The following is a 27711-nucleotide window of genomic DNA, read 5'->3' as shown; positions in this document are numbered from 1 at the left end:
TCAGCTTTGCCACTGAGCTTATGACCGTTCCCCAGAAAGTGCAGTGCTGCTGAGCTACACTAGTGGCCAAAATTATGGGAACGTTTAGGAAAAGTTGTATTTCTGAGGGTTGGTGGCTGATAACGCCCGTCTCTTCTGGAATAAGATTATAATGCAACAATCTGGGTTGAATTATCTTCATTCTATAAAAAAACTACTGTATAGCCAAATAAAACAAGTTAAACACAAAAAACATGATAAAGGGTATTTCATAACTTCTCACCATTTCTGTTTTAATACTTTGTACTTTTGCCACAATCACAGCCCTACATCGGCGTCTCATGGAGTGAACCAAGGAGTTTAGGTCATCAGGTGTTATAATGTGAAACCAAGATTGCTTCTATCAATTGTGCTTTATTCTTTGGTTGCCTCTGACCAAAAAAGTTTCTTTCACTGGCTCCACAGATTTTCTATTGAATTTAGGTCGGGGCTATGACACCACTTTCTAGGTGACTAGTCAACTCTTTACACTCCATTTGCGTCTGGTCAGTTTTGAACTAAGGAAATCTACTTCTTGCCACACAAGGCAAGATTTAAGTTATGAGCCACCAAACCTTAGAAATGCAACTTTCCTTAAAGGTTTCCACAATTCTGGCCACTAGAGTATGTTCTTTGCCCCCAAGTTACAGTACAAGAAGCCATCTCACCAGGTCCTTTCAGATATTATTCAGCCCACCCTTTCTTCTTGCAGAATGTTCTGGTCCTGATGCCTTCACACGCTCCACAAACTCTCTGAGGACCATTCCCTAACTTGCAACATCTTGGAAGCAGGTGGGTTTGGTCATGGATGGAGAACCAGCGGTCCTGAAGATGTTGCTGGGACTGCAATTCCCACCATCCCCTGAACATTAGCAAGGCTGGCTAGGGCAAAGGGAGTTGTAGTCTGGTGACATATATAGAGCCACCAGTCTCCCATCCTTGGGGATAGTGGAAGGAAAACCTAAAAACAGGCAGGGCAAATCTAACAGTGGCCTCTTCTAGGTTCAGAGTTTGTCAATAGATGCCCCCAAAAGGTTTTCATTTTGTTTCATCTAATAAGGACTAGAATCTTGGATAACCCTCCAAGGTGCAAAATGTCCTCTTTCATTGCAGAGAATAACTTCACTTTTTAGGATACTAGGAGCCTTCCTAAGATTTCCAGCAAGTTTGCAAGATATGGATACGTATTATTTACAGGGTCTGTTTTGAAAGATGCATGCTTCTCCAGCTAGTAGTAAAGAAATGCAACTGGTACAGAACAATCTGCGATAGGCATGCCAGAGGGATGTAGAAGAAATGTACAAAGCAGCACCATTTGGGCTTCATTGCAACCAGTGACACAGGGCCAAACTAAACATTACACCAAGTGATACGTTGAGCTTCTGAATTCTGCACCCAAAATACAGCCATGAGGAGAGCTGCCAGTTTGTTTGCAACAGGAACACTGGGGTCGTTTTTAAAAACCCCTTCCTCTGTGCTATTTCACAATCAAAATCCCAAACTGTTTGTTTGGGCTGGGAAGAGCGAACATGCATTGCAAGTTTTTCGTCCCCAGAATCTCTTACACAGAATGTTGCTCTGTGCATTCCTGGGTGAGTTGGTTCAGCAAGCTGTTCCTACAGGAATGGTGAACACCTCCAATAAAGGAGCCCACCATCATGTGAGTGAAAAGGAGTGTCCAGGCTTTGAACTGAGAAGCAGGGTTGCACCTGCTTGCTGCATGCCCCCTTCCCTGTGCCAACACTCCTCTTATGAGCCACGGGTTTGCTGATGCAGGAAAGGGCTATTACATGCGTCGAGCTGAATTTCACTGGGCATTCCATGAATCTGAATTTAGGGCAGACAAAAGGCAGTAACTCCTTCACACAGTTTTACAGAGCTAAATTATGGAATTTACTCCCCTAGGAAGCAATGATGGCCATCAACGTAGGCAGAGAGGGCTGTAAAATGGGACTGGACAAATTCATGGAGAAGGCTGCAAACAGCTACCGGTCATGATGGCTATTCTCTTCCTCCATGGTCAGAGGCAGTCATGCTTCTGAATACCAGCTGCTGGGAAAGGTAGCAGGGGGAGAGCTGCTCTTGTGCTTGGATCCTGATTGTGGGCTTCCCACAGATCTCTGGTTGACCACTGTGAGAACAGGATGCTGGACTGGCTGGGCCACTGGCCTAAATCCAGCAGCAGGCTCTTCTGGCATCCTTATACTGGGCTTGAACTAGGAGGTGCGAGAAACTGGCACGCTGACAGAAATCAGATTTGATATGTATTTTAAACAACTTTATTTCAACTTTAAACAACTTTTGCTTTGTCTCCATATTACATCGTTTTGAATAGCTCAGGTTAACAATATGACCTGAAGGGTAGCTAACAGCTCGCCAAAGCCAGAGTACACTTGCTCCTATGGATAGAATGCCTTCTCATTGCTGACATTTCCCTTTTTTATTTATATAAAAAAATAGTTTCTGAAATCTCAGCACATTCCACAATTACTGGTCCCTGCTGTTTGTGGAATTAGCCTGGTCCCACCAGCCATGCTTTTCTACACACACACACACACACACACACACACACACACACACACACTGCTTTTTTTTTTTTTTTTTTTTTTTAAAAAGAGGTGCTGGAACTCACCATGAACACCTCCCTTGCTCTCTTATAATGGCAATGGTGCCCACCTGAGAGGGGCCAGAACTGAATTCCAGTGAATTCCGGCTGGGAGGGGGGAAAGCCCAGTAGATAGGGGTGTGTGTGTGTGTGTGTGTGTGTGTGTGTTTAAAAACTTAAAATGTTTCACATGCATATTCTGGGGTTAAACAACGAAGATCTCTAGCAAAATACAAACTGAACCAAGAAAATATTACCAAAAAAATGCATCTATTTGGTTCTTTTGGTTTACTGAAGCAGTTGGCAATGCAGTAGCCTTTGAAGGTGGTGCTTCTCAAAACAAAAGAATTGTTTTATATATAAAGAGAAAACTTAGCCAAAAAGGGGGCGGGGACCCCTGCTATGCTTGTGCCTGCGAAGGAATAAAAAGCATCGTTAGGCTGTACAGAAGAAAAATAAAGATAAGAGCAGCACCATGTTTTGAGAATACTGCTGGAAGACTCTTCTTTGGAAGTACCATTTCCACCCTGTCCCTTCCTGTCTGCGCCCTTGAGACAAGCTGTGTGCAGGTTTCCATCCCACAGGACCACTGGGAAAAGAACTCGGTGAGGTTAATTGGGCTTTTGTTATCAAAAAGCAAGTTTCTAGCTTCACAGAGAGCATGTTTGAGGAAGTGTAGGCCATGCTAGCTGAAATTTTAGAAACCACTGGCATTTCACATTAATATTTCCAGTGTGAAAGTGATAGGGAATAAGCACCTGGCATAGCCTTTCCCCGTGACTGTCACTGCAGTCCTAACCCATGCCCACCCAAAAATATTATTTACTTCAATGGGGCTTACCCCTCATAAGTGGGGTTAGGGTTGCAGCCCAAATCATGCAGGACAAATTAAACCTACCAGCTTATAGTTGCTGAGAAAATGATGCAGAATTACAGAACGTGTACAACCTCACCCAGTTCTATAATTTATAACTAGCTGCAAAATGCAACCTTTTATTAGCCAAGATGTAGAATCCTTTCTTTCTTTCTTTGTGCCTGGGGTAACACACAGTTCTGGTTACTGCCTTTGCCTCAATGAAACTGCAGCAAAAAATCAATGGAAACTCAATGCTGTGACACATTCTAAGACCACCTGAAAGAAAATAAAAACTAGACTCCCCCCCCTTTTGTTAAGACAGAAGAGTGAGATGCATCACTATTAAGACTGATGCCAGCCACCTCCGACAGCCCACTAAAGAACTGAGCATCTAAGGAAGGAAGCCTCAGCTGCCAGCCCAGCAGTCTGCTCCACAAAGATATCCAAATGCTTTCTTGCAGGCACTTGAGAAAACAAAACTTTCTTAAAAAAAAAAAAAAATCTGGGGGAAGAGAGCTCTTGTGGCTGATTAACGCTCCCCCCCCCCAATCTCTTTCGCTGAGAATTCTCATCGCATTTCTGCCCTTTGCAGGACAAAATGGAGAGTTCACCTTTAAAAACAAAACAAAACAAAACAAAAACCACACCAAGTTATTTTGTTGCTGTTGCTGCTGCTGTAGAAGCTGGCAGCCTTTCCCTCTGGAATCAGCTGCTCTCGCAAGACACAAACTGGGGGTGGGGGGTGGGTTGGTCTGGGTGCTTTGGTTTTGGTGCTTGGCCTCTTAAACCCTCTTCATTCCTCGGCCCATCAAGCAGGCAAACACTGTCATTACCATCTTGGGTTTCACCTCCACCAGGTCCTCGGGGAGAGCATACACACGGGCCCCGATTCTCCTAGCCATCGACACGGCATACCTAGGAGCAAATGAGGGGATGTCAGGTATCTTGAACCCTTTTGCCACTTGACAACAATGGAGGAGGAGGAGGAAGAGATCTACACACAAACATGTGGGGTCTGCAGTGCCAGATTTACGTATAAGCTAAACAAGCTATAGGTTAGGGCCCCACTCTCTTGGGGCCCCCACCAAAAATTAAAGAAAAAACCCCCTGGATGTACATTTCCAAAATATAAGATAAAAAACAAATAAAATAAAACCTACATTCAGCAACAGTGTTTTGTGTTGTGTAGGCTCCTATTTGTTATGTGCAAATGGCTTTAGATACCTATTAAGTCCATAAATTACCATATAGCATATATTCAACACAAAAAACAGCAACAATTAGTTGTTGACAAAGGACAGCTGGACATATAAAGGGCCCCATTACCTCCAGTAGCTTAGGGCCTCATCAAACCTAAATCCAGCCCGGGACTCTCAAAGAATAGTTTCCCCCAGTTTACTATGGACAGATCCACAACATACATGAAAGCACATCCAGCACACATTTAAAGCACATGATTTCACCCTCCTAGGAATCCTTGGAATTGTACTTTCCCCTTCACAGAGCTACAATTCCCAGTAACCACAACAAATTACACAAGAAGAGCCCTTCTGGATCAGGCCAAAGGCCCATCTAGTCGTGCGTCCTGTTCTTTCAGTGGCTAACCAGGTACCCCACAAACAAGACCCGGTCGCAAGAACCCTTTTCCCTCCTGCTGCTTCCAGCAACTGGCATTCAGAAGCATTGCTGCCCCCAAGTGGGGAGGCTGAGCACCACGGCTAGTAGCCACGGATAGCTTCAAATTTATCTGTGAATTTGCCCAGTCCCCCCTTTAAAGCCACCTAGTTGGCGACCCTCACTGCCTCCTGTGCGAGTGAGTTCCGCAGTTCAACTAGGATTCATTGCAGGGAGTCATGTGCTTTAAATGTGGAATCCTGAAAGCAAAAATTCTGGGATCAGCGTATGTTTTTGGACTATGAAGTCTGCACACTAGACCTGGAGCCAGAGTTTCAAATGAGCATACATTTGGTAGAATGCTAAAAAAAAAAAAAGGACACTGAAGAAGAAGGAAAGAGGCTTACTTGGCATTACTGTGTTTATCTTCCTCTGACAGATCTCCTGTCTTCACAAGATCATAATTTATACAGCCTGGTTGAATGGCATCAATTAAGTCCACAACGGCTAAGCTGCTACTAATACTCTTGTCCTAGATGAGAGAAGGGGGGCAGTATGTCAACATAATCTAAAATTTGAGGAAGGGCGTGACAGACAATTCATACACAGAACACACACAGTTGAACTGTACAATATATTTTTTTATTATTATTATTATTATTATTATTATTATTATTATTATTATTATTATTTATACCCCGCCCATCTGGCTGGGTTTCCCCAGCCACTCTGGGCGGCTTCCAACAAAATATTAAAATACAATAATCTGTTAAACATTAAAAGCTTCCCTAAACAGGGCTTGTAAAAGTCTGGTAGTTGTTTTTCTCTGTGGCATCTGGTGGGAGGGTGTTCCACAGAGCGGGTGCCACTACCGAGAAGGCCCTCTGCCTGGTTCCCTGTAACTTGGCTTCTCGCAGCGAGGGAACCGCCAGAAGGCCCTCGGCACTGGACCTCAGTGTCCGGGCAGAATGATGGGGGTGGAGACGCTCCTTCAGGTATACAGGACCGAGGCCGTTTAGGGCTTTAAAGGTCAGCACCAACACTTTGAATTGTGCTCAGAAACGTATTGGGAGCCAATGTAGGTATTTCAGTACCGGTGTTATATGGTCTCGGCAGCCATTCCCAGTCACCAGTCTAGCTGCCGCATTCTGGATTAGTTATAGTTTCTGGGTCACTTTCAAAGGTAGCCCCACATAGAGCGTATTGCAGTACTCCAAGCAGAAAATAACCGGAGCATGCACAACTCTGGCGAGACAGTCCACGGGCAGGTAGGGTCTCAGCCTGCGTACCAGATGGAGCTGGTAAACAGCTGCCCTGGAAACAGAATTAACCTGCGCCTCCATGGACAGCTGCGAGTCCTAAATGACTCCCAGGCTGCGCACCTGCTCCTTCAGGGGCACAGTTACCCCATTCAGGACCAGGGAGTCCTCCACGCAAGGGGAAAACCAATGCAATGGAACAAACAGCAGCTCTTACACTTACAATATTTCTTTCTTGAGGTCTACAAAAATCTCATGTGGGTGTTTAATCATTTCTAGGAATCTGCCATAGAACCTGATATTCAGTGCTGTTTTTCTAGAAAAAGAGGTGCCGGAACTCCCCATGAATATTTCCCTTGTTCTCTTAGAATGGCAATGGCACCCACCAGAAAGGAACCGGAGCTGAGATCTGGTGAGTTCTGGCTGAAAGGAAGCCCTGCTGATATTCAGTATCTACAGGCTGTATCCGGCTAAGTCCAGCTACTCACTCAAGTGCAGTTCCAGTGAAATTAAAGCATCTTGGTTAGCCATGCCCATTAATTTCAATCAGTTTACCCTGAATCAGGACCAGCGCTAGAGCAGCCCTGTAGCATTGAGAACCGTGTGGAATTATGTCTTGGTCAAACCAGACTGCAGATGGTGGCCACTCAAATAGTGGACTGCACCTCCATAAATAAATAAAGAGCAGTAGCATGTCACAGAGGATAGTTTGAGTGTAGAACTCATGGCAGCAGCTCACACCCAGATACTGCTGACAGCCTGAAGTCTCACAGACTTCAGTTAGAACAAGGCCTAAGTTATTTGTGGATGATGGCAGATTTAGAAGAAGCTAGCAAACTGCTCACTGTCAGAGAGGTGTCTGCACGGGGGAAATTATTCCACAGGAGAAGTCTCCTGTTTTTCCCTGTCAGGATGGCTATTATGCAGGGTCTCAAGCCGCAGAATGTGGCTACAGACATACCCACCTAAAAATACCAGGCTGCACCATTCCAGGAATATTTATGCAAGCATAAAGCACTGTGGGTTAAACCACAGAGCCTAGGGCTTGCTGATCAGAAGGTTGGCGGATCGAATCCCCGCGACGGGCCGAGCTCCCGTTGCTCGGTCCCAGCTCCTACCAACCTAGCAGTTCGAAAGCACGTCAAAGTGCAAGTAGATAAATAGGGAAGGTAAACGGAGTTTTCATGTGCTGCTCTGGTTCGCCAGAAGCTGCTTTGTCATGCTGGCCACATGACCTGGAAGCTGTACGCTGGCTCCCTCAGCCAGTAAAGCAAGATGAGCGCCGCAACCCCAGAGTCATCCGCGACTGGACCTAATGGTCAGGGGTCCCTTTACCTTTACCTAAAGGCAAGAAATCCAACACCCATTTTAAAAGAAAGAGAGAGAAATGCTTTGCACCTTAAAGCTCTGGATGGAGCTCGATTTTCCAGCTTCTGCCAAGGTCCTGTTTACCCAACTTACGATAATGTCATCATTCGCCTTCTGACCATCTCCAAGATTCTCTAGGACATTCAGAGTATATCTAGGGGCAGGAAAAGGGAGATACTGTTCATCACAGAAACACAGAGGAGAGCTTTCGAATAAAATAACCTGCTTGGGGCTTAGCAGTGAAAAGGTGGCTAATGAGCAAGAAAAAACCTCTCAAAAGTCTTCCAAGGATAACCAGGGACAAGAGTTGCAGGCCTTGGGCTAAATCAGGAGGGGCACCCTCAATACGCTGTGGGGTTGACAACTCTTGATTTGTCAATTTCTGCTAATTCAAGACATTTCCATAGTCGTTCCCATATAGCTGGAGCTTGAAATTCTTTCCAGACCCTAATTTTCCATATGAATAAGCAAACAATTTTTTATTTCCCTTTTTTAAAAAAAAGGAAAAGAAAGAAGCTGCACCAGTGAAGCTTCTGTTGTTTTTCCATGTGAGAACAGACACTGAGTTAACAACAGCAAAAGCAACAACTCCAGACATGAAAGGCCCCGAGCCCTTTCTGAAACGTTTGCCCAGTGGCTACCCAACGCCAAGGCCTTAGTTCTGCAAGTAAGCATTTGCACATGTCAAAAACTAAAGCTCAACGATACCTTCTCATCACCTGCCACACTAAACCCAGCGTGAGAGTTGGGTTGCCGTCATTGAGGTCTTGCCCGCCAATGCCAACCAGGGAGAACTTTGCCGGATGCTTCCCTAGGTCGACAGCATAATTGCAATTTTCCAGCTGCTCGTGGGGAAAGGGGGCAATTGTGGGGAGAGAGAGAGAGAGAGAGAGAGCGGGGGTTAGATTGTGTGATGTGCCTTATACTGATGCAATCCAGCTAGCCTACTATGGTGCAGTCCCACCTGGGCAGACATGGAGTTGTATTGCAGTCAAATGTGTCAGGCCAGGACCTGGGAGACCAGGGCTCTAATGCCCACTCAGCCATGAAGCTCTTACATGGTGATTTTGGGGGCCAGCCACTGCCTCTCAGCCTAATCTACCACACAGGGTTACTGTGGGGGTTAAAACAAGGAGGAGGATAACAACGTATGACACTTTGAGCTCCTTGGAGAAAAAGGAGGGATACAGATTCAATGAATAAATAAAAAAAATCTTGGGGTTACCTGGAATGATATTCCCCAGCTCCCAAATGCCTGTGTAAGAAGGAAAGTTTTTGAATTCCTCCTGAATGTTAATAATAATGGAGACAGGTGCACCTCACTAGGGAGGGCATCCCACAAACTGGGGAACCACCACTGAAAAAGCAAGTGCTCTGCGACTGAGTTACAGCCCTTCCCTTTCCTTCCTCCATGAAAACAGCAATCATGGGCAAACCTTCCTGCACAGCTGCCAGGTGTTGTATGTGCTGTAGAACACAACTGGCTTGTGCAAGCTGGGGAGGTGGCAGGCTCTGTCCGTCTGTGATGTGAACTGAATCTGAACCCTGAATTTGTAGAAAACAGTTTCTAAGGCAGCAGTGCCTCCAGCAGGCATCATTACCTTTTTCATGTTTGCTCCAAGTTTTGGGTACGGGGGCTTGTTGACCTTACTCCAGTCAACAGGAACTTTTATCTTTTCATAGAGCTGCAAGATGACCAATGCGTCCTGCAGATCACTGGTAACAGAGAGCATCAATTAATAGTTGATGTGTTTTTGCCACATGGGACATTTTCTTTTTAAAGCAAAACCAGCTCGATTTTTAAAATACAACCCACCCCCCACCCCCCGCAGTTACATGCATTTGACTCACACACAACTGGACATACACGTAGTGCCAGGAAATAATTAAATAGTTCAATTCAAACCCAGAAAAGGTGGGAGAGAGCTGGAGTCTTCGTGGCTCATGAAGAGACCCTTCCCAGAGCCCAAAACAGACATGTCAGGATGGAGGAAGCCCCAAAGAGACTGGAAGCACTGAGGCTTTGATTATACTGCTCAAAACCTCCCCGCCCAACAGCTGATGTGTGGGGTAGCACAGCAGCAGCAGCAGCAGCAGCAGCAGCAGCAGCAGCAGCAGCAGCAGCAGCAGCAGCTTTCTCCCCAGAGCTTCAATTCTAGTTGTGGATATTTTGGGATACAGGATGCGGGTGGCACTGATCAGAAGGTCGGTGGTTCAAATCCCTGCCATGGGGTGAGCTCCCGTTGTTCAGTCCCAGCTCCTGCCAACGTAGCAGTTCGAAAGCACGCAGTGCAAGTAGATAAATAGGTACTGCTCTGGCGGGAAGGTAAGTGGCGTTTCCGTGTGCTGCTGTGGTTCGCCAGAAGCAGCTTAGTCATGCTGGCCACATGACCCGGAAGCTGTACGCCGAGTAAAGTGAGATGAGTGCCGCAACCCCAGAGTCATCCGCGACTGGGGACCTAATGGTCAGGGGTCCCTTTACCTTTACCTATTTTTGGTAAGGATCGAAGAGGAAGCGGCAGAGAGGGCGTTGAAAGGGCATTTAGAAGGTCCCCAATTTACACAATTTCATGCACAGGGCCCCAGAACATAACCCCCACATATAAGTGTAGAGTTCCAGCAGGGATGAGAAACTTCTGTGGCTCCCCAGATGCACCTGGACTTCATCACCACCAGCCAGCAAGGTCAGGGACAATGGGAGCTCTCCATCTATGTATCAGAACCCGATTGCTCCAAACAAGACAGGGAGAGTGAGCCTGCTACTTACCTGTAGAGATGGTTCACGTGGGGGTTCACGCCAAGAGAGTTCATCCAGTTGCGAAATGTTCTTTCTTCTCGGGTTTCACCTAAGTTAAGGGGGGGGGGAGAGACAGACAGGAAATTTACAAAACAACAACACTGAAGACAGCTTACAAAGTTAAATATCAGAAAACTTTTAATGCAACCACAGTGAGAGTTAAAGTTATCCAAGTATACAAGAAAAAATCCATTTAATCCTTAAAAATCTGCAAAGCTTGGGCAGAACGGGGCGGCATGGTTTCTGAGAGAGAGTTGTGAACACACCAGATGAGTCTCCAGGAAATGCCTTCTTCCCAGTGGCCCCCTGCATAACTTCTGAACTTAAGGAAATGTGTATGGCTAATTCTTTTGAGTGCATGAGAGAGAAAAGCATCTGCAGCTGTCCACCTGTGCAACACACACACACACACACACACACGCATTCTACCCTCTTCCCTCCACCAAGAACCCTGGAGAGGAAATGCAGCCCTTCCTTACCTTCCAGCAGTGTCCAGTCAATGTCCTGGTTTTCAGGCTTGGTGAGTGCCGGGTACTTGTTGAACAAGTTGGCCACGAAAGCCAAGTTCAGTTTGGGGTTGCCACTCACAACGTCTGCTGGGGTGACAAACTGCCGGCAGCCCAGTCTGTCTGCCTGCTGAAGCATGCACTCAGCCCTCTTCAAATCGTCTTTCTCCTGGAAAAGCAGGGATAGTACCATGAACTATCAAGAGGACCTCCTTCAACCACATCACAGGGCAGTGTTGATTAGCAGACTGATTGCCCAATCCCACACGTTCAGGGCTCGTCCTCCTCACCACCCACCACCAACAAAACAAGCTGGGGTGGGGGAGGTCGACAGCTCAGTGCTAGGACACCTGCCTTGCATGCAGAAGGTTCATTCCCCAGCATCTCCAAGTAGCGCTGCAAAGCCTAAAACTCTGGAGACTGCAAGTCAGTGTAGGCAATAGTGAGCTAGATGGACCAACAGTGTGAATCAGGATAAGGCAGCTTCATATGGTAGGGGAAGGGCTATAAAGCAACTGCTATGCATGCAGAAGACCCAGGCTCAACGTGGGGCTGTCCCATGCAAAATTCAGTGGGAGGGTGCCACTTCTTTCTTTCTTTTCAACAGCATCTGGTGTTTTAAATTAACCGAAAGCCAGGCAACTATAATGCCCCAATGCTCAAGAGATTTGTAGCAGCCCAAGAATGTGGATGACTTACACTGAAGCCAGACATGTTGATGTCGATTTGCGGCTCCCCTTCCTTCTGTCCCTTGGGTGCAATTTGGTTGAGGAGATGGTAGTATGCTCTGGAATCCTGGGGCAGACCAAAAACGAGGAAGAAGAGAACAGTCAGTGGTTTGCCTACTGCAAGGCAGAACACACATACAAGACCAGGCGCCATTAAATTAGTTAAAACACTGAGGAGGTATAGATTGCTTTGATACCTTAACAGAGTTATTGAAGTCAGTGAGCTTGCAAAAATAAAAGCAAGGGGAGGGGGGGGGAAAGGAAGGCAAGAGAGCGGAGGAAGGAAAGCAGAAATCCAGGAAGCATGAGAGGAAGAGAGAAGAGAAGTGAGGTGGTTAGATGGGAACCAGTGGAAAGTAGTTTCAATTCCAAAAACCAGGGAACATTCCCCAGTAGATAATCCAGGGGTTTTTTTTGGGGGGGGGTGTCTCCCACTCCCAAAGCTATGACAAGATCTGTAGGAATAACTAATTATCTTCACCCTCAGTAATATTTATATACCACTTAATGTGCAAAATCCTCAAGCAGTTTACATAAAGCACAGTAAGGTAGTTTAAAAAACAAAAAACAAAAAAACCGTATGAACAACATTTAAAACCAAAAATACAAAGAAATACATTGGTAAAAGCAGAGAAGCTAATGATTAAATATTATGTTAAATATAAATAAATGCATCTATTGAGTCTGGGAATGCCTGCTTCTATAGATGGGTCTTTAGGCAATGTTTAAATCTTGCCAATGTTTCTGCCTCATGAACAGCACACAGAAGGCTGTTTGGCCATTGGCCATGCCATGTTGGATGGGGAAGGCGAGAGCCCCACAAAAGCTAAAGTGTCACAGGTTTGCTCCTTCCTAGTTGAAAAGATAAACCCAGCAAAGTGATTTCAAGGGCTCTCAGACCAGGCAGCCTCAGCAAAACCCCTCAGCCCAGAAGAGATGGGCATGAAATTCTCCCCCGCTGTTCGCGTTCTCTGTACAAAGCGAGAACTATGCCTGTAGCCAGATGTTTAAGGTGGGATCACTGCAAGGCAGTCAGAACATCAGTTGGAGTAGCCCTTTTCTTTATTGCTTAGACAAGGCACCTCACTGTCTCCAGCCCCACAGATACCTTGATCTCCGAGCTGAAGTTGTTGATCTTGTGCCACCCAGCATTTTCCAGGTGGAAGTTGGCCCACCTCAAGAGCAGCTCCTCTGGAGACAACTTCATCAGGTCTTCCAAAGTCTCCCCATCTCGGAGCAAGGCAGCCAAGGCTGAAACAGAAGAATGGGATCAGGGATGTTGGACAGCACAACTGGGAGAGGCTAGGTTTGCATTTTGTTCCTCCCAAATGAAGCTATCTTAATTTAAAAGGGGCACGATCACATTTGGCCAAGGGAGGAAGTAAGTTGTCTTAATACTGAATGAGGCCCTTGGTCCATCTAGCTCAGTACTGCCTACACTGACTGGCAGAGGCTCTCCAGAGTTTCAATCAGGGAGTCGTTGCCAGCCCTACCTGGAGATGGAGATGGAATCTGGGATCTGCTGCATGCAAATCAGGTGCTCTGCCACTGAGCTATGGCCCTTCCCTGGCACTGCTGAGCTATGCTTTCTGTCCCCAACTACAGAATCCAGAATTCTCCACCTGGATATGTGATGGACTGAATCCAGGACTTTCTGCAGGAAACACAACGTTGACCCTCCACTTATTGTAGGGAACTGCCTTATATAGAATCAGACTGTTGGTCTATATTAGCTCAGTCTCCCCTCAAGAGGTTGTGGACTTTCCTTCTTGGAGATTTTTAAGCAGAGGTTGAATGGCCATCAACCATGGATGCTTTAGTGATGATCCTTGTGTTGCAGGGAGTTGGACTAGAGGACCCTTGGAGTACCTGCAATGCTATGATTCTGTGAACTACAACTTCCATCAGCCTCAACAAGCACAGCCAATGGCCCAGGATGATGAGAGCTTTCCTTCAGCAACATCTAGAGGGTGAAGGGGTCTCCACACCTAGTCTACACTGACTGACAGAGGACCTCCAGGGTTTCAAGCAGGAGGATTTCTCAGTCCCACCTGGGAAGTTCTGGGGACTGCACCTGGATATCTTAAAACATCTTAGGGATACCCTAACTGTGGCAAAAATCCAGCGTTCTAACCATGGCATCCTACTAGCTTGCTCGCTCCCACAAGCAGGGGCCAGCCTCTTTCCAAAACAGCAGCAGCAGTGATGACAACGAAATGCAAAACTTGGCCTGCTCAAAGGAAAGGAAAGAGGGTTGATAGGTCCAGCAGTGACTTTTGCTGGGTAGTTCTTAGTCCGTCATCCAGATGGGAAGAGAGTGTGGCCTTTGGCTTACCTTCATTTCTGCTGAGTTCTATGTCTGCAAACAAGCCAATCTTGATGATCTGCCACAGAAGCCCTAGGACCAGATGTGGCTTCCCTTCCCTCAAATCTTCTGCTCCAATGTTGACCACATGACACCCAATGGCAGAGGCTGAGTTCAAGGCCAAGTTCAGGTTTTCCTGAAGACAGAAGGGGCTCAAGTCAGAAGGGATCCATCCCTTTCATACCGTTATCTCTTGCCTAAGAGCTGTCCCCTCTATGGGTGGCCAGGTGCACTGTAGCTAAATTACTGAAGCCCAAAATTGCCTGGCTGTTCCTTCACCCACTGCCTTTCCCCACGAAGGGGCTATTTGTGCAGTGGTTCAAATGAAAATGCTAGACCGCTGTTGTTGCATTATTCCAGCATTATTTTAACACACTGGGGAAGTGAGGCAGGGAGAGAAAGCCAGTTGGAAGAGGATTCCCTACCTGAATTATGAATGGTGTTAGCTTTTTCTTGTTGATCGCTCGTTCGTCAATCGTGTCAGGAACGGAAAGGTTGATCATTTTACTGGTGGAAAGAAGCAGGGGAGAACAAGATTCAAACTGAGATTAGTCAGAGTCTATGCACTCAAGTGAGAGGAAGGGGGGAATTCAGTGAAAAGGTGCAGGGCATGATTAAACGATGTTTGCAGAGTAACTCCCCTCCTATAAATAATATTAGTGCTATATTACTGCAATGTTGCTCAAAGAAGCAAGGAATTAAAAACAACAATGAATTCTTCATTAATATATGTGAACTTATAAGCAGCTGTTTTTCTGTCCAAAGCAGATCAGTGCGGAGGATTTATTTTCTTAATAAAAGTTTTCCCCTCCTGTGATCTAAACTATTTTTAGCAAAGTTACCCTTAAAAGCAGGGGTGCAGAGACTTTTTTGCTCCATGTCCTGGATTCTTACCAGGACTGGCCTTGCAAACCAAACTGGGCAGGTGGATGGGGCCACTCAACCAGCAACCAGACATCCTTATGACGCCACATGATTGACAGGTGGCTTGTCAAAATCACTTGTATGAGGCCTGTGAAATGCGTGAGAGAGAAGCCTGGAATTTAAAATGCTGGCTTCTTTCTTGTGCTTCCCATTGATGGCTGCAGGTAGAGGCTGGACAGAGGGGAATACAGTATTATTAGTAGTATTAGAATTAGTATTTATATCCCACCTTTCTCCTAAGTTGGGATTCAAGGCAGCTTCCAACAATTGTTAAACAACTTTATAAACACTAAGTTACAAAGCAAACCAGTTAAAAACATTAAAAACAAACAAACTCAACAGGATGAATTCAGAACCAGTGATTAAAATGCAGTTTGCCCTGACAGCATCCCAGAGATCAGAAGTCTGCACTTCCATTTCGAAAGGTCTGTTTGAATAGGAAGGTCATATAGGCTGCCGGAGGAAGAATACCAAGGAGGGAGCCAGTCTAGCCTCTCTTGGGAGGGAATTCCACAATATGGCAGAGACCACAGAAATGGCTCTCTTGCGTCACCACCAGCTGGACCAAGACGTGGCAGACCCTATTCAGACATGAAGCTCCCCGGGTGACCTTAGGCCAATCCCTGCCTCTCAGCCTAACCTACCTCACAGGGCTGTTGTGCAGATGAAAAGAAGAGCAGGGAGAACTAGGTACGCCACCTTGGAGTCTTTGGAGGAAAGGTAAGGTACAAATGATGGGACAAAGAGAGGGCAATCAACAAAGGATCTTGGCACCCTCGTGGGTTTGTATATGAAGAAAGGATCTTTTGGGTAGACTGGACCCAAGTCATATACTTAAGGCTTAAATCATGCACTTTTAGCCAGGGAATAAGGAAAGTGTTAAAGAAACTGGAAAAAAACAACCATGGGGTTTGCTCTCCATGAGTTGGTAGAAATGTTATTTTGCCCATGTGCAGCTCCAGGCATCTTGTGACTGTCATGTCTCTGTTGCTGGGCCAACTACCACTAGGCACAGGGTAGATAAGGGCTCAAGCTGCAGTGCTGGGGAGTGCAGAATAATCTGTGGGAAATGTGGAGATTGTTGGAACAATCCTGTGAAAATGTGGAAGACGTTCTAAAGGTTTCATCTGACAGAAGTCGGACAACTTGCAAGACCTCTAGACTCAGAACCTCTGGACTCTGAGATCTCTGGAAGTTGCAGGACTTTGTTAGCAACTAGATTTTGCATTTGCCTTGTGGACTCTGCAAGGAATTGGCAAGCGAAGAACCCCTCTGGGCTCAGAGAGAGAAAATTTACTGTAGCAACTTTAAATAGTGTGCGCATATTTTGTGCATGTGTTTGTGTATGCCAAGTAAAAGCAATCTCTGCTACACAGTTTTTTTCTTCCTGTGGTGAGCTTAGCAACTTGGCTGAACTTCTATGGCACATACACAATACCCAACAGGACACCCTAAATCATACACTGTGACCTTTAGACAGGAGGGAAGAGCTAACATAAAGAGTTACAAGAGTTGGTTTCAACATTGTCACTCGTGCTATATGCTAAGTCAATGTGGAGCAGTCAGTGCTGCAGATGTAGATGAGGGAGACTCAGGTTCAAATCCCCAATTAGCTATGTATCTCACTGGGTCAATCAGTCTTTCTCAGCCTAACCTCCTTTTTTTAAAGAATAAAATCATGTTTGCTTTAGTATGTGAGAGTCCACACTTCCATTGAAACAACTGACCTCTCCTTGAGCTTTTCCACCCCAGCTGGTAACTAAGAACTTGTACCTGAGTTTCTTTATTTCCATCTCCCTCCAAATTTACTTTCTTTTGTGCCATTAAATTATACAGACTGATTTTTTTGTTCATTTTGGTATTTAAAGTTGCAATTGATAAGCTGCTCTGGGGAGTTTTTTGATGGAAGAGTGGGATAAAAATCCTTTAAACGAATGGTTAATAATATGTACATCACCCTGAGCTCTCTGAAAACATAATGGAATAAAGACTATAGAGTAAAAATAAAATAAAATTATTGGAGGGAAGTGTGAAATCAAATGAACCCATGTGAAGTGTGACAATCTAAAACATTGACAGGAAAGCTAATATAGGAATGTCACTTAACTGGAGATTACAATTTTCCCCTTTCTGCACCTTTCTAATTGCATCCATAACTCCAGAGAACAAAAGCCCTCTAAAGAAAAAACTCACCACAGCACTATCCCATCTGCAACAGCTTTGAAGAGATCGTCTGTATTTGGGTTCATTGGAATGACATGCTTACAGTCTGGATCGTTTTCCAAAGCCTTGTTTATCCAGTTCACAAAGGCATATTTTTCTTCCTCTGAAGAAGAAGGAGACTGTTAAGTTCATTGTATGTTTAGTGCTCACACAGGTGGCAAGCAAAACAAGAGGACTCACATCAGGCACCAGAAAAGGCTCCCCCCCCACCCCCACATCTAATCACTTTAGATACTGCAGAAGTGGGGGCTGACCCATGGGAGGTTCAAGGCCTTGGAGTTTGTGTGTTCCACAATGAAACACCAAACACTACCTGGGGCTCAAGCGATTAACTATAGGCCTCCCACAAATCTGCACAACTTTTAATCTACAGAGACCATCTGAACTTTTCAGATAAACCTCCTCCCCAGTGCACCCTGTCTTTGATAGAGAATTATTCACAATAGCAGCTTCCATGACCCACTAAGGCTGTGGTAATAAATTCAAAACAGTAACGCTTAATTGTATTTCAGCTTAGTCCAAAGATTATTTCAGGGGCTACCTGAGTAGGAGTGCTGGGTGCCTTCGCTGGAGAGCTCAGATGTCCCACCGATAGCGCAAATGCCTTCTTTTCTATTGATGGCTTTTCTGAAAGTCTTGGCGATGTCACTGCTTTTCACCTCTTGGAAGATCTGCACAAATAAAAACACATGCAGCCAATGATAGGCCTGACTCTTAGCGACATATTAGGCCTATACCTGAGGTGCACCATGTCAGACTTGAAGCCTGGGGGCTGATTGTGGTTGCACGCTCTGCCAAACCCAACCTCAATAACAAGGAGTTTCAGCAGGTAGAAAATGGGGGTCCAGGTGGAGCAGAATGCTCAGCCTGAAGGAGCACCCAATCCTGGAAAACCCTTAATAGATGCCTTAAATTCTGCAGCCTCAACCCGTGTTTGCCACATCAGTGAGAATCAGCTCACAAGACAAAACATTGCAGTGTCTTTTCTGTTCAGGATTCCAGCTACTCCATTCTGGTGCACTTGGCCAGTAACAGTAACAAACAAGTTACAAACAGTAACAATTTCATGACCACTGAACATAAGTCTGCATTGGGCTGTTTTTTTTGAGTCTCCCCCCCCCCACCCACAAAGGTCCCACCCCTAAACATTTCATGTTACTTCTACAAACTTTGGAGCTTCCACAAACTAGCGCAGTTGGTAGAGCATGAGACTCTTAATCTGGGGTCAAGTCCCACAACAGGCAAAATATTCCTACATTGCAGGGGGATAGACTAGATGACCCACACTGCCCCTTCCAACAACAATTCTATGATTCTATACAACTTGCTGATCGTACTCTCTTATGCCTGGGTGGTGCTGTTTTGGCACTTGGAGAACTGAGATCAGGACTGGAGAACCAGCAGCCCTCCAGATGTTGTTAGATTCTAGCTCCCATCAGCCTGAGCCAGCACAGAAAAACATCAGGGATGAGGGGTGGGAACATGTGGTGGGCTGTAAATTCATCTCTCCTGAAATATATGATGATACGAGCACAGAATAGCCTTCTGCACTTGTTGGCGCAGACTCCAAAGCACAGCAGGTAAGCATCTCGCGTGCTATTAGATCAGAATGAACAAGAACACCTAAAGGAGTCAAAGGGCTAGAGGAAGTCAGGGGAGATTTTTGTCTTTGGATAGCAGAGCCCCTGACTGCCAAAATACCACACCACAAACTGCTTTTGAGACGTCCTCAAGTTTTCCCAAGTGGTACTGGGGGTGGAAGGCATTGTTGTTTGGGAAAGAGAAGCCCAGAGGTTTAAGGCCTTTAAGAAGTGGAATAAAATCCTTAAACCTTGCCAAATTTCAGATCAGTCCATTCAGCTCTGCTGTGTGTGGCACAATGCCCCCTTACCATCACAGATAAAAGACTGGCTTCCTTGCAACAGAAACAGGCACCAAGGTTCAACGACTGGAAGAGACACAGAGGACTAGCAGCAGGGAGTTTTTTAAATGCTTACGTAAACAAACTCTTCAAAGCTGATCTTCCCATCTTTGTTCTTGTCCCCGTCTATCATCAGTTTCTGGATGATCTCCCTCACTTTGTATCCAGGAAGGGGAAGGTTGGCTTCTTTGAAGAGTTCGTGCAACTCATAATCACAGATGAATCCATTGCTGTTGAGATCTTTAATGCAAAAGAAAAAAATACGAGTCGTGTGAGAAAAATGTTGAATGCATTTTGTGAAGTGGAGTTTTATTGTTTGGTATTAGGTTGTTCCAAGCTGCTTCTAAGTCACAAAATATAGATTTATTCATTCATTTGCTTGCTTGCTTACTTACTGAATTTGTATTCTGCCCTTGCTCTCAAACAAGCCCACAACACCCACATTTATTTATTTATTTATTTATTTATTTATTTATTTATTTTTAAAAGAATCTTAAACAGTTAAAACATTCTAAAACAGTTACAAACATTATTTCATCCAGTGATCTTGGGGTTGCCAGGAACTGTATTTCTTAGCCATCAAACGCCTGGGTAAACAGGAAAGTTTTCAAATGACTCCTGGGAGTTCATAATGACGGAGACAGGTGCACCCCACTAAGGAGTGCATCCCATAAAATGGGGAAAGCAGGTGTACAAACTCATATACAAGCATGCATTTGTAGCTTGCACTTCACCATGTGGTCCCAGGGTGAGGCTACATACAGCTCAATGCAGCAAGGAAACCAAGTAATACATAAACACTATGAAACCAAATAAACAGCAAACAGAAACCAAAGCAACACTGCAATGGGAGGGACAGACTGATCTTATCTTCCATCTCCCGAAAGGTGCTTCTTGCCCTGACTTCCAAAGCACATCCCATGCGGAGGCCACAGCAGGCTCCTTAGAAAAGGAAGGGAATTTGCAGCTTGGGGAGTGCCGCAGAGAAGCTCCTCTCATGCCCCCACCCCCATGAATCTCACGAGGGCGGCATTAAAGCAGTAGCCAGGCTTCCATTGCAGATCTCAAGGCCAACTCAGGTCTGCTTGGAAGGAAACACTGCTTCTGCTATGTTGGGTTAATGTTGCAGGGAAAATACAGGACAATGCTGGGTCACAACCTCATGTGCTTGTAATTCTGGTGGGGGCCGCCCAGAGTGGCTGGGAAAACCCAGCCTGATCGGCGGGGTATAAATAACATTTTTTTTAAAAAAAATTTATTTATTTATTTATTTATTTTCAATAAATATATCCATCTTTTTATGATTATTTAAATAGCACTGGTTCCTTTCAGTTCAGACTTTTGGCTCTGTTCTGCATATTATCTGGCTGCATGGCTAAGATCACCCACTAGGGGGCAGCACTAACAAACCTGGCACACAGAGACACCATGCTGGAGAGAGTTTGGGATCCAGTTTGCTGCTCCTAGAGCAGAGACGCCCACCCCTGACACCCGGGTGCATAATTCATGGTGCTGTAAGCCATAACAGACACTCACCGACTTTGGCAAAGGCCTCCCTGAGTTCCTCTAGCTCATCTTTGGATATCTGTGTAACGCTGGCCATTTTCATGCATTAAAACAAGCACCTGCAGGGGAAAGGGAGAGGGGAGGTGGAAGAGAAGCAGGAACACTGAATGAATCAGGCGCACCAGTCCAGTTTTGAAATCCCTCCTTTCCCAACAGATTGCAACAGAAAGTGGGCTGCTGTGTCTGCTACTCCTACAGTGGAATTTCTCCAGTCATGAGAGAGCAGTGTGCTAGCTAAGCCACTAATGGTGTCAATATCTAACCACCACCCTGTCTTCTTTTGAGAACAGGGCACACTGTGGCTGCCCATTAAATCAAAGAATTTTTTCCTGTCAGAAGAAGCGCTGAAGGCCATCAACTTGGATGGCTCTAAAGGACTTGTAGACAAAGCCTCTCCTCTTTCCGGAGGGGAGGGGTTGCGAGAGGGAGCCATTTCCCGCCTGTGGGGGGGCGTGTTCGACCCCCCCCTGCCTTAGCCCCTCCTTCCTGCTGCATCATGCCCCATAGCCAGCCAATAGGGCTGGCTGGGGGGCGGTGTCTGGCTGCATTCAGTGTGGTGGCTCTGTTTCACCAACGATGGTGTTCATCTTTCCGATCAAGGAAATGACGTGTGGTTGGCAGACATCACAAAAAGCATTAGGAATTGGTTGCGGCTGTGAGGGTAGTGGCAGCGAGCCTCCTTGGGCTCAGGTGGCGGTTAGGCATTGGAATATTCAATAGGTGATGTAATATGTGTGGTGTGTTGGAGGTCAGGTTGCGGCCATCACCTACCTCCTAGGGGCATCCCTTTAAAGGGATCCGGCGGTTGTGGATCCTGTCCGATGCCCTGCTAGTGGCTAGGGCTATGGCACAACCCCTGGTGACGTCAGGGGAAGCTTCCAGTTGAATTTGCATCAACAAGCTCCTCCCACTGGTTGTTAACGCTAAAGTGCCCCCCCCCCGCGCGTGCGGGTTGGAGTCTGGTGTTGCGCTCTTCACCAATGCCTAAGCCAATACCACTCACACGCCGTAACCAATAAAGTTGTGGCCTTATTTTACCCATTAACCTAAAATCATGTGTCTGTGTGTTTTATTTACTCCACGCGGGTGATGGGTCATTGACTCGCAAATTCTCCTGCTCTGGAAGGCAGGACTCGAACCAATGGCTTCAAGTTACAAGAAAGGAGACTATGGCCAAACATCAGGAATAACTTTCTGACAGTAAGAGCTGTTAGACCATGGAAGAGACTCCCTCAGAAGCTGGTGGACTCTCCTTCCTTGGAGGTTTTTAAGCAGAGTTTGGATGCTTTAGCTGAGATTCATCTGCCTTGCAGGGGGTTGGGCTAGAACTCTACAGTCCTGTGATTCTATAATTCTATGAGTATCTCAACAAGGTTAGTAAGAGAGAAAGTGTAAATCAAACACAATTATAAAGAGGAAAGTGGATATTATAGAGAACACGGAGGGGTGGAAAAATAAAAAGAAAAGATTATTAAAGCTATTCTGATAAAGGACACAAGATATTGCTTCTGTTCCCAATAATAAAATTTTACTCAACAAAGTGTTTAGATTTATGGTCTCTTGTTCTTATTACAAAATAAAAGGGATTCTCAATGAACATGCAGTCCTGTTATCTGCCTTAATTAAACCCTGCCATGTTTTCTATCTCCAAGCATAGCTGTCAACTTTTCCCTTTTTTAAAGGGAAATTCCCTTATTCTGAATAGGATTCCTCACAAGAAAAGGGAAAAGTTGACAGCTATGGTCTACAACCCCTCCCCACAACTTGGCATTCTCCATACATTTTGGACTACAAGTCCCACCATCCTGAAACATCTGGAGGGGAACAGGCAGGGCCGGCGCATCCATTTAGGCGAACTAGGCAATTGCCTAGGGCGCCAAAATGGAGGGGGGTGCAGCTGCTTGCCTCTCCGCTTCCCGGCTCCCACTAAAGCAGGCTTTGGCGGGAGTCGGGGGGGCAGGATGGGCGAGCAGCGGATTCTCCGCTACAGTGGAGAAACCGCTGCTTGCCTCTCCACCTCCCGCTAAAGCAGGCTTTGGCAGGGGGCGGGCGCCAGAAGATTGGTCTCGCCTAGGGTGCCAGAAGCCCTAGCACCAGTCCTGGTAACAGGTTGGGGAAGGCTGATGTATATATCCCAGATTCTTATTATCCAAGTCAATCAACAAGCAGAGCTGAAATCTCCTATTTGGCTTGGAGAAGATCTCACCAGCTCACTGATTTTGCAAAGGAACGACGCTGTACCCTGAAGGAAGTTCTTTAGGTACCTCCAACCCTCAATGTATTGCATTAATACTGCCAGCCAGGCTGCTTCCATGTGTGATTTATTCACTGTCTGGTTCTGGGGAGAGTGTTTCCTCAAGGCTCACACAGAACCAAAGTTTTGGCTTATTATAACTGACTGCATGCTGGGTAGCTTCTTCTCTACTCTTAACTGGTTTAGGTGTCATGGCTTCTGGTCACTCAGGGACGGAAATGTTTAAAACAAAACTTGCAAATCAATGGTTCCCAAACTTTTTCCCGCCACCACATCCTTGGTTCCTTAAACTCTTCACCAAGTGCTCACTGCCCTATCTTATAAAAAGCATTATTTCCACAACCCACTAAGGCCATGATAATAACACAGTAAAATTCCAAGTGGTGGCAATTAACTGCGCAGTGCTCCAAAACACAATATTGGTTACCACTGCTCCATTGTGCACACCTGTGTATGTCCCTTTGCTTTCCACTGTGGAATTCTGGGACACTCAGTGCAGCTGAATGTTGGAAGATTCAGGACCTACAAAAGAAAGTCCTTCTTCACACAGCACATAGTTAAACTGGAATTCACTCCAGGGTGCGGCATAATTAAAATGTCATGACCAGCCAATGGCAATGAAGCAACATCCAGTATTTGCCCTCAGGAACAAGCAAGGCCTTTTGGGGAGATTTGTGGTGCATGGTCAGCTTTGTAAGAGAAGTGCCATGCATGGACTATTTTATATTCTCTTGCATGAATATAAACCTTATAGAAGGCAAGTTAAATGCTGGGGTTATAATTATTTGCTTAAGGTGCAGAACAAGTTATACACAGTGTGCATATTCTTGGAAATGTAACAAATAAATAAGTAAATTGGGGTGGGGAACCCTCTTCAGCCGAAGGGCTGAATTTCCTTTGGGGCAACTTCCCAAAGGTCACAGGACAATGGTGGGAGGGGCTAGAGGAAAAAATTGGCAGATTTTACCTGTGCACAGGAGGGTACTTTCTACACATCCAGGTGAGCAAGAGACATGATCAGAGTTCAAGGCCATATTTACAACCAGGCAAAAGCACTCAAGGAGAGTACATAGCAAAGGGCAATAAAGGGCTGTGGCCTGGGGAAGAATCCCAAGGGCCAAAGAGAGGGTCACATTTGTGCCCTGGCTCTGAGGCTCCCCACTCCTGAATGTAATAAATAAAAGGGGTTGTGTGTTTTCAGGTGAATATGGGCTGCCGGGTACCACTCAGGAAAGGAAAGAGCGTGCTGTGAAATGAAGGTGGCCACCTGCCAGGATTCTTTGTTTGAACTGGCACCAATGAACATTCCCCCTGCCTCTGTTTGCAGAGCGACTCAATAGGCCCCACTTGCTGTTCCAAGCTAGAGACTTCAGCATGTGCTCCCAGGCGGTGGAGATGTCTGGAGGCCCTGTTTGTCTGGGGTTGCAAACATTTGCTGAGGTTTGGTGCTTGTTGTTGTTTTTATTCTCTGTGCTTAAGAATCCGTTTTCACAAGGGTTGTGGAGGAGAAGGCAGAAAACAAGAAAAGGTTAAATAAACATGGCACACTCAGTGCCCCTTTCCAGCCCAATAATTATATATGCCATGTCCTGTGTCATAAATGGCACCAGGTGCAGCGGAGGTAAAACCCTGTCTGAGCCCCAAGGAGGCTGCCTGCCACCGCCAACCTGCTAATCAGCGATGCCTTCAAAACCCCAATAAAAACACTCTGCGAGCTTGAAAGCAACTTCCGAAGACCCAAAATACTGGCTAATTGTGGGATCTGGAGAAGCAGCATCTTGAGCAGCGCTCTGCAGAACACCCAGCAGCATGTCATCATTGTGACACTGGGTAACTGGGTTACTGGCAGGTGGGTGGCTCCAACCACCTGCCAGACTTGGCCCACAAGTGGTGGGGGGTGGAAATGTCCTGGTCCACTAGTCAGATGCAGCTTCCCCACCTCTGATATTTGGGGCAACCTTTCTTTACTTCCTGCCCAGTGTCTGGCTGCTGCCACTGAGCGCCAGGAAGCACTTCTCTGCTCCATCCAGCCCCAGATCACTGCAGCAGGTGACAAGGGTAGGTACAACATGGTGGGCATGGCATGAAGCTTGGCTCATGTGCTTCAGGGATCCATCACTGTGAGGCACCGTGGCCTGAATGCAGTCTGTGATCTCTCCTGCTCTCAGTTTGTGCCAAACACATGGCATGGATGAACCGGTGATGGGGACACCTGCCTTGATGCTGAGGTGGTGGAAGCAGCCTTGAATTTATTAACCTTCTGACCCGGGGCTTGCCCATCTTTTATGGCCAGGTGGCACATCTGCAAATCAAAAAATCTCTGAAGGGCACAAAAAACACAGGACCCAACCTACACCTTTTAGGCTTAATTTCAGTGCAGGAGGGGCCCCTGTGGGTGCCAGGCAAGGTCTCTGTTGGTGCAGGTGCACCTCTGGGCACCATACTAGCAATCCTCATTCAAGAAGGAGTGGAACAAAACACTCCCTCTTACCCGTTTGCTTAACAAAAGGTTTTATTCTGCTAAGCTTTGCAGTTTTCACCTTTTGCAATCAGGACACACTGCACAGGGAACACACGGAGGTCAGCTGAACAGAGCAAGGCCAGCCTGCTTGCCCATCCATCACCGTAATTCCATAAAAGCAAAGGGGAGGGAGCATAAGGCTACCAGTGACTACTAGCCACAATGGCTGTGTTCCACTCCTGCTGCTGAAGGCAGTATGCCTCTGAGTTCCAGCTGCTCAGAAACAGAAGTTGGGGAGGGGGCTGGTGCACTGGGGTCCTGCTTCCCACAGGCACCTGGGTGGCCACTGTCAGAAAAGGGTGCCAGACTGGGTGGATTCTTCTTAAGTTTTCACCTCCCACCAAGCGGGCAATGGCCTTCCAGAATGATCTTGGGCAGGGTTTCCCAAACTTGAGTCTTTGTTGGACTACAACTCACATCACCCCTAGCCAGCAGGATTAGTGGTCAGAGATGATGTGAACTGTAGTCCAAAAACAGCAAGTTTGGAAAACACTGGTCTCCACAGACTGGCAGCAGATCTGCAAGGTTTCAGGCAGGGTTCTCTTCCAGCCCTACCTGGAGATGCCATGTGGGAACTTCTGCATGCAAGGCAGACCCTCTGCCACTGAGCTGCAGCCCTTCCCCAGCTTCAGCTTATGCGGTTTACAAGGAAAGGCATTTGGGGCTTTTTATTTAAGAGAAAAGGCAAATTTAAGAGAGGACGTGATAGCAACGCATAAAAATTATGCATGGAACGGAGATAGCGGATAGAGAAACGTTGTTCTCCCTCTCCCATACACTAGGACTTGTTGACATCCAAGGAAGCTGCATGTTTGAAGATTCAGGACAGATGTGAAAAAGTACTTTTCCATGCTGTTCAAAGTTAGACTGTGGAACTCACACCCACAAGAGGCTGCTATGGCCACCACCTTGGATAGCTCTAAAAGAGGATTAGACCAATTTATAGAGGATAAAGCTCTCAATGGCTAATAACCCTGATATATAGGTTCCATGCCTCTGAATATCAGTTGCTGAGAATCGCAAGTGAGGAGAGCACTGTTGCGCTCATGTCCTTTTTGTGAGTTTCCAAAGGCAACTGGTTGCCCACTGTGAGAACAGAGTGCTGGACAAGGCGGGCCATTGGCCTAATCCAGCAGGTTCTTCTTCAGTTCCTCTCTCCTCCAATGATGACTGGAAAAGACAGCTGCTTCTGTGCAATCACACACAAAAAAGTTTTCTCAGTTCTTCCAGCTCAAGCCAAAACCCAGTCAGAAAGGGATTTTCCCCATGCATACAGGATCTTTGGGGATTTCCTGGCAGCAAAATATACATATATATAATACACACATACACACACAGTGCTGTAGTGAAGGCAAATCACTACACAATAGTTGCAAGGGGAAAATAAAAAGGGAAGGAGAAAGTTTTCCATATTCTGCCACTCCTCACTCCCCAGCATGGTGCAAATGCTGAGAGGACCTGCCTACATGCAACAGAATAGCCATGCGAGAAGAAGAAAGAAAGAAGAAAGAAGACTACCTGAACATCAGCCAACCTTGGCTGGCTCTAATTTGGATGCATAATAGTCCTGACCAAGTGTCTGTTGCTCTGGATGCATCCATTCACCTCAGGGACTGGCTGTTTTAAGTCCACACACCATTTAAACAGACTAATGGAAGTGAATGAGTCAATGGCTGAGGTTTTATTTCGCCAGCTGCTAAAAACCTGAGGAACACACCCATAGTTTAAACAGAGGTTAAGCAGCAGCACCCAGGGGGAGGGACCGGAGAAGGTGGGGAGAAAGTGCAGGTGAGCAGAGCACAGGAAGATTTCAGCCACAACTGGAACTGGTGTTCACATTTGCTGGTGTAAAGAGATTGTTGTGAGCAAGCCTCACTGGCTGATGCAGCTCTCATGTCTCAACAGGCCAACCACACAATGCTACTAGTGTGAGCTAGAATTACTTCTGGTGCACCCTCTTTTACACCCATATTGGGAAATGAAAGCAACCTTTATCAGGGAAAAGCAAGAGGGGGGAAACTGGAAAGGCAAGCCCCAGCACGTGGTACAGTTAGAATGTCAAGAATAAGAACAAAAAAAGGGCCCTGCTGGATTTAGGTCAATGGCCCATCTAGTCCAGCATCCTGTTCTCACAGGGACCAACCAGATGCCCCAATGGGGAAAAGCCCACAAGCAGGATTGGCACA

At 46.2% G+C, this 27711-nt stretch overlaps 1 protein-coding gene across 1 annotated transcript in view; it reads right to left on the bottom strand.

Annotated features, from left to right (window-relative positions):
* Positions 1 to 4230: 4230 nt before the first annotated feature.
* PLS3 (plastin 3) overlaps positions 4231 to 27711 on the bottom strand; it is a 60179-nt gene continuing 36698 nt past the window's right edge. The window contains exons 3-17 of the mRNA XM_033137099.1: positions 20721 to 20809; positions 19261 to 19424; positions 17805 to 17934; positions 17234 to 17366; positions 14542 to 14623; positions 14087 to 14252; positions 12860 to 13002; positions 11723 to 11818; positions 10997 to 11192; positions 10488 to 10566; positions 9322 to 9436; positions 8429 to 8562; positions 7751 to 7874; positions 5501 to 5625; positions 4231 to 4394 (exon numbers count right to left, since the gene is read on the bottom strand). Coding sequence (XP_032992990.1) covers positions 4262 to 4394; positions 5501 to 5625; positions 7751 to 7874; positions 8429 to 8562; positions 9322 to 9436; positions 10488 to 10566; positions 10997 to 11192; positions 11723 to 11818; positions 12860 to 13002; positions 14087 to 14252; positions 14542 to 14623; positions 17234 to 17366; positions 17805 to 17934; positions 19261 to 19424; positions 20721 to 20793 — 1893 coding nt within the window. The 5' untranslated portion in view covers positions 20794 to 20809 and the 3' untranslated portion in view covers positions 4231 to 4261. The remainder of the gene's footprint in view (positions 4395 to 5500; positions 5626 to 7750; positions 7875 to 8428; positions 8563 to 9321; positions 9437 to 10487; positions 10567 to 10996; positions 11193 to 11722; positions 11819 to 12859; positions 13003 to 14086; positions 14253 to 14541; positions 14624 to 17233; positions 17367 to 17804; positions 17935 to 19260; positions 19425 to 20720; positions 20810 to 27711) is intronic.

This window comes from Lacerta agilis, chromosome Z (assembly GCF_009819535.1).
Source record: "Lacerta agilis isolate rLacAgi1 chromosome Z, rLacAgi1.pri, whole genome shotgun sequence".
Classification (NCBI taxonomy): Eukaryota; Metazoa; Chordata; class Lepidosauria; order Squamata; family Lacertidae; genus Lacerta; species Lacerta agilis.
Note: the sequence above shows the minus strand (reverse complement) of the source record. Positions and strands in the feature narration are given on the sequence as shown.